At 32.3% G+C, this 13,244-nt stretch overlaps 1 protein-coding gene across 1 annotated transcript; it reads right to left on the bottom strand.

Moving 5' to 3' along the window:
* Positions 1 to 7,974: 7,974 nt before the first annotated feature.
* Positions 7,975 to 12,001, bottom strand: LOC132751899 (monocarboxylate transporter 1-like). The gene is made up of 3 exons (XM_060742113.1): positions 11,514 to 12,001; positions 10,743 to 11,141; positions 7,975 to 10,023 (listed from the first exon to the last, which is right to left on the bottom strand). The coding sequence occupies exons 1-3, from the start codon at positions 11,842 to 11,844 to the stop codon at positions 9,842 to 9,844; spliced, it is 912 nt and encodes a 303-aa protein (XP_060598096.1). The 5' UTR covers positions 11,845 to 12,001; the 3' UTR covers positions 7,975 to 9,841.
* Positions 12,002 to 13,244: the final 1,243 nt, after the last annotated feature.

The raw sequence follows: 13,244 nt of genomic DNA, 5'->3' as shown, positions 1-13,244 counted from the left end.
AAGGCCTCCGTACTAGTGATGGGTCAATTGAGCTGTGCTTTAATGTTACCAATATATTGAAGCTTCCCGGTGGAAAAGAAATGGAGAGCGTTATAAGAGTAAAAAAAGGAAAACTGGAATAAAGACAAACAAGGCGACGGCAACGTTGACAGGACGCAGCCCCCGACACAGTCAAGCTTCCACAGCAGGGTTATTGTCGTGACTGGTTAAATAAACTTAAAACTGATTATATAGTTGTTGTTTTTTTAAACCCTAACATTCTTTCAAATTAAACGAAACAAACAAAATCATGATACTTGCAAGACAAATGTGAAGGGCAGGTAAGTAAAAGTAACTTTAAGAATTCAGTAAGATATTATTAACCTCACCTCAAACAACAACCATTACTTAAACTTTGTTTTGTAATACTTCCAACTCCTAGACGGTATACAAACTTGGGAAAGGGCAATGCATATCTTAACCATTGTTTTTACTCCTTATAGCCTGTTTATCATGGCATACTCATTGTTAATAGTTTTGTAAATATTTTGATAAAAAAGGTCAGGTTCATTTCCCGACTATTTTGGAAAACACGAGTGACTGGTTTCAAAAACTGCAATGGTTAAATATTGATCGGGTGCATTTCATTGCATAAATAAGTTAGGAAGAGAACCCTGCTTTTCTTCCTTTATAGCACTAAAACCTTTACTTTTCTCTACTTTTGTCTCTTCTTTCTTCCTGTTTTTCATTTTTTTTTGTTTAGTCTTTTTATTTACCACTTGAAAGCCTGAAATTAAATTTTTCATTGATAATTTAGCTGTGGTCCTGTGTTGCTTGGTCGTGTGGGTGTTGCATTCATTGAATGTTACCATTCCTTTTTGTATTTCTGATCGAAGATCAGGAAATACAAAGCTAACAGTCAATCTCTGACACAGCGGTTTCACGACAAACCTAACAACAAGCAGTTCTTAAAACAGCTGAAAACTAGCGATTTAAAAGAAAGAAATATTTTCATTTTGTTATAAGAATCCAACAAATTACAACGCATTCAAAGTTTAAAAGTAGCTTTGGGTTATAGAATTGTCAATGAATGCACATTCACAAATTACGCGGATGAATATCATTTTAATCAATGAAAATGCTATTTTAAGCGATGTCGAGAGCGTATTTCAAAAATAAATCTGACTGTCGAGTAGTGGAATATATACATGTCGGACTGTTTTGGCGAGAAGATTTTTGTTAAATTATTTACATCAATGTTAAACAACAGGTTTATCTTGAACAAAAATCCTCGAAATTAATAAGGATAACAAACACGAAATGCAATGAAAAATCTAAATTTAGAATTACTTGATTTTATTCAGGCATTGTTCGTATATCTTCTCCGTGGTGCGAGGGTAACGCGCTCGTTTAGTGTGTCTGGGGTTCAAATCAAGTTCAAGGCAATTGTTTTTTATAAAGTTTCTTTGTTAAGGAAATAGCCACGATATGCAAGGATAAAGTGTGGCTGTCATAAAAATGAACATAAATGATTTTTTGATGCAACTCTAGTCATGCAAAATTCCATATGTATCAAACTCTGGTACCAAGCAAGAAGAATTATAGTACATAAAAATAAACTTATACAGGAAAATAATACAGTTATACAGTGCGATTTAGATTGCAAAGATCAGAAAATACCACAGAGCTTGCAGCCTTTTGATTTATCTTGTTTTCCGAATGTATGTTCTGGAGATTAGGTGGGTTGTTCTCGTAATACTTTAAGATTTATAAGATTGTGTATTAAAAGCTTTTGTTAATTGTTTCGGAAATAGTGGATATCGTTTTGAAAATTTATAGAGCTACTGAAGTATTTTAAACCCATGAACGAAAAATTTCACAGTAACAGGAATTAAAATTAATTCCTAAGTATTTCGGTTATAGTGATTATACCGTAATCAAACGTTAAAGGTCTCCTAAGAAATGTTCTTTGGAATTAAATACTAAGTGTAAGCACTAGAACATAAACCACCAGATTGCTTGCAAAATCTTTATCGGCAGGAAAAATTGGTTCACAAAACATGATTTTTCACAGTCATGATCAAATGAACAGACTAGCTGTCATTTTCTTCCTGTTACCGAAAGATACGAACAGACTGTCATTTTCTTCATGTTACCGAAAAATACACACCAGGAAGATTTCAAGTAGAAGACACGTCACTGACAGAATGTTCTTAATATTTGAATAGAAAAGAATTTGCTAAAGCCAATTTATGAAAGAGAAATCGGGGATGCCACTTATTAAATTATTTGCCCATAAAAGAGGGTTTATTTTACTCGTTTAGATTATTCTCAAAAACAAAAGTCTCAAAAAGCAAAGGTTAGCTGATATCAAAATGTAAACCGCGACATATAAAATTAATTTACCTGTGAAACTGGAGTGAAAATGTGTTAGTTTATCCGTTTTTTTCTTCAGTGCCTTCAGCACTTTGATCTTATATGTAGTACAAGTAAACTATATCGTTTTCACCGAAAAATCATTAAATTCTAAACAAGTTTCTAACAGAATCATAAACATTTATTGTATCATAGTTTGAAGACATTTCTGTTGAAAACGTGTCAGAGTTAAATCGAATTCATATACATGCACAGTGCGTAGCTGGAGTGCAGGTAATAGTTCCCAACACTCCAGAGCATGCCCATTGATGATTTTTTTCTGGGGTTTCATATTGTTACAACGGAACGTGCATTCAATTTTGCCTATGGTATAAATATGATGTAATTGTGTGTGGAACGTGTATGTACGATCCTATCAAGATAGCCTAAACGTCGCTCATTACATACACAGATGCCCGTTTGTGCCAGAAACAATTTTGCAAAGGGGGCACATGAGCTCTTACTCCACCAGTAAAACTGAAGAGTCGCCAAAATGACCTACACAGTTTTGTGTTACATAACCCCCACTTCATTCCAAAAACAAACAATCAAAGCAAATGAGACATGTCTTGTATTTGATTTAAATACGTTATAGATAGCGTTAAATACATTTATTAGTGTGATTACACTGTGCTCGTTATAGTATAAATATCACCGATGCATTATGTTTGCCTTAGAATATTGAAATTGAAACTGAAATGTCAATGAAAATAATTGTACATGTATATTATATCTTCGCTGGCGTTTGATTTTTCAAGACAACGAAATTGCTACCTTGATTATCTTTTATACAGTTTTTCTTCGTTATACTCAAGTTATATAAAAATGAAAGGTTACAGTGTTGAGAAAAAATCAATAGACTTTTTTACCCCCGTTTACTCTGTTGTTTCAAAAATGTCCGTTGCGTATTTTAGTCATACCCGATGAATTGTGGGTAACTTCTGTACATGCCTGGGAAAACCAACTTTCATTTTTGCATCAAAAGCTAATGTGAAAATGCATTTTCTAGCATACTTGTTGTTAGAGGGTTGGTTAAAGTGTAAGTTATTGTTATTTTAGTTATAATATTGTGATTTGTGAGGAAATTTGTTTACATTTTTTTGGACACCAAATTACCTGTCAGACCTCAGTGTAGCCCCTTTAAGACAACATTTTCATTGGCTAATACATAAGTAGCATTTTTATGTGTTGTTATATTTTTCTGGTCATTCGGGATCTATGAAGTGTTGAGAATTGAGTACCGCTCAAGCCGGTGCTAGGGGGCGTGAGGGATGCACTTATTCATTATCCCTCATGTACAGACTGAATCAAACATAGTTTGCAATTTTCAAGTAATTTTGTTGGGATAAATGTTTCCGAGGGATCACTTTAAATCCAGATTGTTTTAGACATGTATATAATTAAGCTTATAAAACAATTTTCAAACATCAAAGACTATGTAAAATATGTTATGTAAATATTTGTGCACATTATATGCAATCATTAAAATATATGCAATCATTTCTTATTGAAAAAATGACTTAGACTTTATTGAACATAAATTTCTTATTACCTCCCTTTATTTATATGAGATGTTAACTTTGGTATTGCCTTTATAAAAAATTCTTTTTGGACCTTAAAATATTGATAAATCTTAATTTGAGCATCATATTTATTAATATATAAAACCATGAAAAAATAAAGTTACAGGATATTTAATGAAAATTAAGTAGTACAAAGACTTTAGTTAGGAAAAATTCTGTAAAAAGGCTAATTAAATTTCGTAGGTTCCCCAATGGCCACATAATGTCAAATGGTAAAATGTGCAGCCTGACAGGAAGTTAAACCCAATACCCTGTGAATAATGTACCGCGGCTTTACCGACTGATCTATTTGGCCGCTTAATTATTATAATTTATTTAAAAGCCGAACATTTCAATACCGTAACAATTAATTGAGGTGCGGGTAATGAAGTTTCTGATAGGTGACTGGCCTGTCATTCCAATTATTAAACAATTGTAATAATTGTATTTCTTCATAATCATATCTTTTTTATACGTTCATGTCAATAAAATACCTATTCTTGTGTATAGACAATGAGCAGTATTCAAGATACAGGCATTAATCTTAAAGATACATGGTTACAAAACTATTCCCATCATTTATTCCCTTGAGTCATAGATCTACAAATGAGTTAAAACCAAACGATGGAATATCAATTACTAAATAGAGAATAACATCACGGTGATAGGGCGTTTACCATAACTTTTCCGCGCAACGTCAAAATATCATACTTCTGACCGAGACACCGTACTGGAACCGTTTTTATTTGCACCATACTTTATATAAGTAACTGTTAATTGACCTGCTGTTATGTTATGTTGCTGATATAATTATGTTATTTTATGGAACATTTCTGAAGGTCTGGTCTATGTAAAGTATTATAAAGTATGGTGCAAATGAAAACGGTTCCAGTATTTATCGGTCAAACGGAAAAAGAATGCGGTGTATAAATTCAGTGTTGTACGGTGCTCCAATATTCGAATAAATCGGCCTTTTTACAGCTTATATTCCCTAAAATTTACAATAGAAACACACAATTTTGTATGGAACTTGAATTTATGCCTAACCATAATATATACACGAGCTCGTAAGGTCATAGAACAAATACATCGTCGTTTTAACACATGTTTTTGTGACAAGTACGAGTCATGTTGAGGTAGACACGATCTTTTGTAAACACTATTTCTTCGAAGCATGTATTTTTTGTGAATTGTGTTGTGCTAGATTAACGATAAATTGTTTCAAAAATTCGATGGAGTACTTAAACAATTGGAATAATTTTGCAATGTCTAGCAGTAAGATATTTTGTAAGCAGAAATATACGGTGTCTCGGTCAGAAGAATGATATTTTGACGTTGCGCGGAAAAGTTGTGGTAAACGCCCTATCACAGTGAACATGCCACTGTCAATCCTATCAGGCGAAGCTGATATTAAATTGAGTACATATAATCTATGATAAAGCAGACAGAACAAAAAAAAACACTGTCCAGTCTACTATGCGTGCGAATTTACCACGAACGCCAAAGGCTTGAGTCTCGTCAAAACGATGAAACCGGTATTAAATAACCGATAAACATCACTCACACCGATATTAATTATGTTCTAACATGACAGAATAACAGAGATTACTTTTTTCAAGCTCAAAGAAAAAACTTCCATTGCCGAATTGTATGATATTTATGTTATAACGCTGTTCTATTTCAACTCAAATTTCACCAATGTTTAAAAAATAAACAAAAGAAATAAAATGAATTCAAAAATATGAGTCACTTTTTTTCACTTCCGCTTTTGGGTCTATCCTCCAAACGGGCACGAACACACGCACGCACACACACACACACACACACACACACACACACACACACACACACGCACACACACACACACACACACAGACGCTTTGTTGTTTTGCATTGATATGTCATGTTTGTCCAGCTATTAATTATTTCCATATACTGGTTAGATTTTTTTACCATCAATCATTGCAAAAAAAAAATTAGTAAAAATTCAACTATTACACCGCCAAGGTCATTTAAATGTCAAAAGATGTTTTGTTTAAATATGTAGACAATTAATTAAGAAATAAAACATTTCTAGCCAGTTGCAGCAACAAATTATCAAAATTCAATGTTTTACCTTGAAGGTCAAGGTCATTTATGACTTAAGGTTAGTCAGTTAAGTTAACTTGAAGGAATATTCCAAATGATTGCCATGTCGAAATACATGTATATAGACAACTCAATCACTAACAAATGATTGCCATGTCGAAATACATGTATATAGACAACTCAATTACTAACAAAAAAAATATAGCCTTTCTTACATTTTTGGAATATTTCTAAGTAAATAAAAAGAAAACATAAGTATGTCAAACGAGCTAATACAGATATAAAACTTGACAAAGAAAGTCGCATTGCAATATTCCTTTGATGTGCCAAGGTTCAAGTCAATGTATCTACCCGTTTCCAAACTTGAACGGGACGGGACAAAAGTGATTCCTATATAATAGCCTCCCCCTCTATGTTTTTTGGGGATATAAAAGTCTAGGAAAGAGGCATTTTCATGAGTATAAATTGAAATTGCAACATGTCTGATGCCCATTTACCAGTGGTTTAAGCGGTATGCAATCTTCTTAGTCTATTTTTTTGCGGATATTCTAGTTAATGTACAGAATGAAATGATCATGCTATTAGCAAATTTGCTGACAAAAAATGTAAAGCAAATTTAAATGCTCAACCGTCATTGCAAACATTTTAATTATTAATATTATTTTATTGATTATGAATTTGCACAAGAATAACTAAAGCCTTCCTAGCATTTGTTTGGGCAAAGCCAAGTACAAACTTTGATACGCTGTCATTGACATACATTACATTGGGCCATGGGTGATAAAATGTTGTAACATACAGGCAATGTTTAGGACCAGTTGTCTCCCTCTAGATGTTTGCACTCTGTTAAGGAATATTAATAAGAGGATGCATCATGTTTCATTCTTTTGCTTAAAAAAGCGTATAAAAATAAAACTCCCCCTTTTCCAGACAGATTAAATATATTCACTACGTTATCATACGTTTCATCATCATATTATGTTTGTGAACAAGATATATTTGCAGTTCTATTACATGTACACAGGTCTAGTTGTAAGTGTTTAAGTTTTAAAATATGGTGCTAAGGCTTGGGCTGCGATTTATCATAAGTTTGAAAGTTTATTTTACTTTTACGAATGACCGATTGTGTCATTTCAACTTTGTTAATTATCTGGTTCGTCTTCACGAATTTACTATTTCAATTTCAAGAATACACGAGTCGTGATATCGTGAAATTGAAAACGTAAAGTTGAATTCGTTACGTTAAGATCGCAAATATATGAAGTTAACAAACATCGTGAATTCGTCCAGTTTAAAAGATAAAAATCGTAATTTCCTGAAGCTGCCGTCGTTAATTGGTGAATTCCGTATGTTGAAAACGTGAGTGCAAAAAGTTAAAATTGTGAATTCACGAAGTTGATATCGGGAATTCATAAAGATGAAATGTCCTCCTTGTCATCATGGACATCATTGTATACAATGGTAACATTGTTTTATTGTTAGTTCTGTAAGCATTAGCTCCGTAACTTTTCATATAATTAAATGTAATGAAAGTATATTTTGTTCGTTAAAACATTGATTTAGGCTAAATAGACAGCTATTCCGTAATGAAAATTAATATGTTTAAAACAAAAGTACAATGAAAGAGGTATGGTGTCGTCAGCTATGAATATATTAAAATGATTTTATTATAATCATGGTTGTCAACTATCACAGAATGTATCCAATAAAAGATGAGCTTTAGCTCCTGTTGTGAAATGATAAGTGGATATTTATCAAGACAGTTTCTGTAAAGTCTGTTTCCTGGTTTACTTAAAGCACACAGTGAGCTCTGTTATAATCATTGTTTATTTGCAAATAATCATATTAAATATTTCTACAATTTTAATATCAACAGTAGATATATATAGACTAGCATTTTTAAACAATAATTCAAAAGACTTAACTTTACGGTTGAGATTCCTGCATTCTGTCTGAATGTTCATCGGTGTTATTGCATTTATACAGTGATATAATTTGATGTATCAAAATCAATATTATATAACAGATTCTAATTTATGAAATCAAAGAAAAGTTGCATACTGTTCCTTAATATACGAGGGGTGATAAAAATAGCCGGGACTAAGCCATTAATTAAAAACAATATGCATAATATATCCTTTTTAAAATGAACGATTAAACACATTATGCTCACAACATGCATATCTAAGCAAACATAGCAATACGGCGCAGTATGAAGGTTTTCACAAAGTCATAAACTGTGACGTCAAAAAAACGTTTGAAAACCCCGAAAGCCATTCACCGTAAGTGTGCTACCAACTAAAACCTTTAACTTGTGAACTTTTTGTTTGATTAAACAGTTGTGGGAGGATACACATCTTTAAACCCGATGTCAAATATGTACTTCTGAATAAGGTAGCAAATAATTCCATCTACTAAGGTTTACAAAATGTTAGTCATTATAAGAAGAGTCTTTTAGAAGCACCACAGCGACGGAGAATACGTTTTAAGAATATCACAACCATTATATGTTTACTTTTTACCTTATTGATTATTTATCCGCGATTTTATCAAATTTTGAAAATGTTAAAAAAAAATAAAAAAGGAAAAGATAAATGAAGCTTATTTTTTCTGGAAGTATTCATTTTTAATTCAATGTCTATGTAGTTTCGTGAAAATAACAATAATGGGAAACTTGAAGAATGCAAAATGCAACAACATTGGAAAGAGTGCAGACTCGATGTAATTTAGCATTTTCATTGACTAGTGGTAAATACAAACTCCGAACCACGCAGAAGAGCCCATGATTTTAGTAGAATTACACATGTTTTATACGTCTTTGATAATTTTGAAATTTTAAATTAAGGAGCATCTGTAGATTTATTTACACGTTTTGTTAGAGAAACTGCGTGTACCTAGGACTTTCCACTGTCATTCTTGAACGTTTTATACAAACCAAGCTTCTTACATGTTGCAAAAGCCTGTAAGATAGTTTCACCAGGTGCATATTTAAAAACACAAAAAAAAAACATTATTTTAAACACGGATATAGATACACAAAATGGAAACCAGTAAATAAATAAAATGCTGCAACCTTATAATACATATTATTACAGGCACATCTTAATTTGAGACAATAGAGGGAAAGTTAATGTTTAATAGTATTTAAAACGCCTGCCCGAATACAGCGGAACTTACGTACCTTCAAATTAACATTCTTGTTGTATTCTATGAATAGTGACTTTAAGTACCGGAAAACATATTAAACAAAATTATGCACAATTAAGAAAAATTATCAGTTGTTAGGCGGCGTGTGTATCCAAGCTGTTTTATGACAAAACTAAAAGCATGCAAGATTTGAAAAATATGTGATATTAAGTTTAATTGTTTAACTTCTTAAAAACTGTTTCAAAGCAACGATTGTAAATATAATCTTCACAATATTTATAGTAATTTGTCAAAGGATTAAAATCTGATGAAGAGTAAGATTACACTTTATATAAGATCTGATAATTCCATAGTTATGAAGACCGTTCGCATTTTAAAACACTCATGACACCGTTATTATTAAACAATCTGTAGATAATTATCTTATTTGATATTTAAATCAATTACGGTTTACAGAGTTGACTGAAATCTGTTTATCTCTTACAAATGAAAACAAAATAACATTTTTATATTCTACATGGTTTACACCATCCTTATACATCGAAAGTAGACAATTACCAAAGAAAGATCTAAATGAATGTAATTCCGTTTTAAAAAGAAAGAATGCAAGTTTCTTCAACACTTATTGTAAAATTTTTGTTAAACATAGTTTAATCTATAGATTTGTACTGTGAAGAGAGTAATACATGTTGATGAATCAAACACAATTTTGCCCTTTCCCGTTTTCTCATAATGCACGCTATGATTATCAAACCGAGCGTTACTAATATAGAAACAACGATTCCAACCTCGTATGTGAGGTCATAATCTCCATATAGGTCCCTTAAGCTACCTGAAACAAATAAAGAAAATTTGAGGTTTAGACAGCTGTAATCATGTAATAATTCATGCATAATATTTAAGAATGCACAATACATATATTTTTTTTTAATTCACATTTGTCATTCATGACTACGTTTCTATTTGAATGTACAGTTGATCAGTTTTGTAAACAATCAGTTTTATAAAATACATATGCACAACGGATGAGAATGCATTAACAGTTATGTAAAAAAATACACATTTAAAAAGGAAATATAGCACCGTTAGTACTCGAGGGCAGTTAGTCACACAATGTTTTTGCCTTATTGCTGACTGAAATTCATTCGGTCGTTAGCGGAGTAGTTGGTTTTAACCAGGAAAGCCAGGTAGTTAACCGACTGCCGCGATAAATCAAAAACACAACATCAACAACAACAACGACAAAAACAAAACAACAACAATTTTTTTATGAAAATGAGAGATGTTTTATTATTTCTACTTCCATCAAACATATTGAGTTACCTAGAGCAGATCAGATATTGTCTACACATTCACTAGTGTCTATTAAAAACACAGACAGTACAAGTACGATGGACCATATTCTGTCAAAAAAAACCATTCTCTCTTAATAAAAATTAAATGAGAATGAAGCAATCCATAATCATTATTTTAAGCCTAAAAATGGGTATAACGTATAATTCATTTGCATCAAGATAATATTTATGATAACAGAATGAAATTAAATGCTACCTCCGACATAATTGCTTAGTAGATTTCCGACTCCATATGCCATGTTCAGAAAAGAAACAGCTTGTTGAAAGTTTTCATTGTCGACAAATTCGTACATAATAACTGGAAGAAACACGTTCATTAAACCAAATGCGAACCCATGAACGGCACAGGCTACATACATCCATTTGTCGAGAGTCTGCAGTAGTATGAAAAGGGAATGTCCAACTGCTAGAACAGGACACGTATATAACATATTATACACAGCTGGGAATGATTTTGTCTTTAATTTCACGATGCTTCCTAACAAGCGTCCAACAAGGTTTGCAAATCCTATTACAGAAATAAGAGCTGTTCCAAAGACATACGTATAACCAAGTGATGACATCTGGTCAACAAGAAACCACATTTCAAAGTTTGCTGAAAAGAAACAATCGTACTAGCAGGCATTTTTTAAATAAAGATCTCATATTTAAATAATTATCTAGAAATGTAGCCTCTCATAATTGAATTGACCGTACCTCTATCAAAACGTTCGAAATCGTATTTACTATTACAATGACACATATTTTGTGTGCGTCTGAATCGGTCAAATAACTTAGTTTGCAATAAAATAAATGGTGGGTGTTAATAAGACATTGGGACAAAGATATACTCGTACACTGACAATTATGCAAACGCGTCGGGAAACAGTTGTGTTTTTGTATGTATTTTTCTTGTCAAAATATCCATTGTTCCATATATTTTTGATTCCACAAAAGATGTATATGCTAGTATTTTTCAAAATTTTACCTGTACTAACAATAAGAATGATGTTCAGAAGGTACAGCCAAACTACACGATCCATACATAGTTTTCTGTCAAATATTGCAGACGTGACATTATTTTCGCCGCTTCTGTCAACAACATCTTTGGAATAATGAATCAAAATACCGCACGGAAAACCTTGTAGAGCGATACCGGCAAGGATGATGAAAACGCCTGACCAGTGGAAGTCATCAAGAAGAATCCTATAGATATGTGGCATAATTATCTGTCCGACACTTCCTGCAACTGTCAGCAATGCTATTGGAAAACTTGCATCTACTTTATACATCAAAACTACTACAGCAAAAGGAGCCATGTAGCCAATTGATAAACCAGCACCTAGAATATATAAAAACGATACGGAAAAGGGGAATCGTTTAATGTTAATTTAAATAATAACTTAAATATTGTCATGATAATTTCGGTGTCCATATTGATAAATGTGCATGTTTATTTAGGACCTTTTTGCTCAAAGATCAGACGTATTTTTTCCTTTTCACCAGCACAAACATGGGTTACGTCAAAGAAGAAACATTTTTGAAATTAATATGCTGCAGGTTAACTTATTTTAAGCCTGATCGCGATATCCTTTTATGTTTCATTCACGATTGTTTTGTACTCGTTTATAGATGCCATGCAAATGTTTTGAATATCTGAATATTCACTATTAAATGAGTAAAGGAGTCTCACCTACCTCTTTCAATTAGTTACTTAGGAAATCTATAATCCTAAAAATTAGAAATCTGAAACATTTCCTGGCTCTTGAAATTTCTCGACAAAGTTGGAAAGATTAAATTGAGGTTATACAATCTATAGATATGGAAAACACATTCTTTGTGGTTGTCATTCATTCCACGTGTTTTAAACTTTATTGTTATTGTTTATAAAATGCGGTTCGAAATTTAATTATTGATATCTATGTTATCCCAATGGAGATCGAAACAATATCAATGTGTGTTGTTTACCAAATTAACAGAAATATTGACCCAAAATAAAACAGATATTTACCACTTATAACTCCCGTGCAAACTATAATAGTTTGAGAATTCGATGCTAGCGAGCTTGCTGCAAATCCAACACATGCAATTACTGAACCAAAAGCTACAGACAATCCTATTCCTAGACGGTGTATTGCAAATGTCCACAATATACCTACAATATATCACATAATTTTTCAAAAGGAATATACCTTCGAAATAATAATTTACTGCGAGCAACAGAAACGTGCGTTTCATTTTAAAACCTTCAAAATATAAACATTGATTTGGTATCTACAATCTGACTTTGATAAATGGTTTGTAAACTGGTCAATTCAAACTAATTAAAGTACAGAAACTTAACAAGAAATAGGTAATCCGAATAAACTACTACGCAACTAAATCATATATTTTGTTTACCTCCTCCATATGCAGTAAAGTCGAAAGTTCCTTGGATGAAGGCGCCAGTCAATCGCGATGTACTAAACACGTCAATTAGGTCGGCATACATAACACTAAATCCATAAATTAATCCAACACTGACACAAGATTGAATCATGCATATCAGTGTAACCAAGAACCGTCCTCCGTATTCCATCGCTTTGTTGTAACCTGCACCAAAGTTTTGATCAAATGTTAATTCCGCGTCGTTTAGTGAACAATTTTTGAAATACTGTTGTTTTTGTCACGTGAGCCAAAATATGTTTCTTATTTTAGTTGACTGTTTTGATTCTATATT

The sequence above is a fragment of the Ruditapes philippinarum genome, unplaced genomic scaffold (genome assembly GCF_026571515.1).
Source record: "Ruditapes philippinarum isolate M1 unplaced genomic scaffold, ASM2657151v2 ctg285_1_1_1_1, whole genome shotgun sequence".
NCBI classification, from domain to species: Eukaryota; Metazoa; Mollusca; class Bivalvia; order Venerida; family Veneridae; genus Ruditapes; species Ruditapes philippinarum.
The sequence above is the reverse complement of the archived record's forward strand: the minus strand, read 5'-3'. Positions and strand labels throughout refer to the sequence as shown.

Bases quoted from the DNA above. Each gene is read 5' to 3' on its own strand.
- LOC132751899 (XM_060742113.1), bottom strand. From the start codon at position 11,844: ATGGCTCCTTTTGCTGTAGTAGTTTTGATGTATAAAGTAGATGCAAGT. The intron at 11,142-11,513 runs GTAAAATTTTGA...GTTTCTTTTCAG, and splicing joins CATTCTTATTGTTAGTACAG to CAAACTTTGAAATGTGGTTT. The intron at 10,024-10,742 runs GTAGCATTTAAT...TATTTGTTTCAG, and splicing joins ACTAAGCAATTATGTCGGAG to GTAGCTTAAGGGACCTATAT.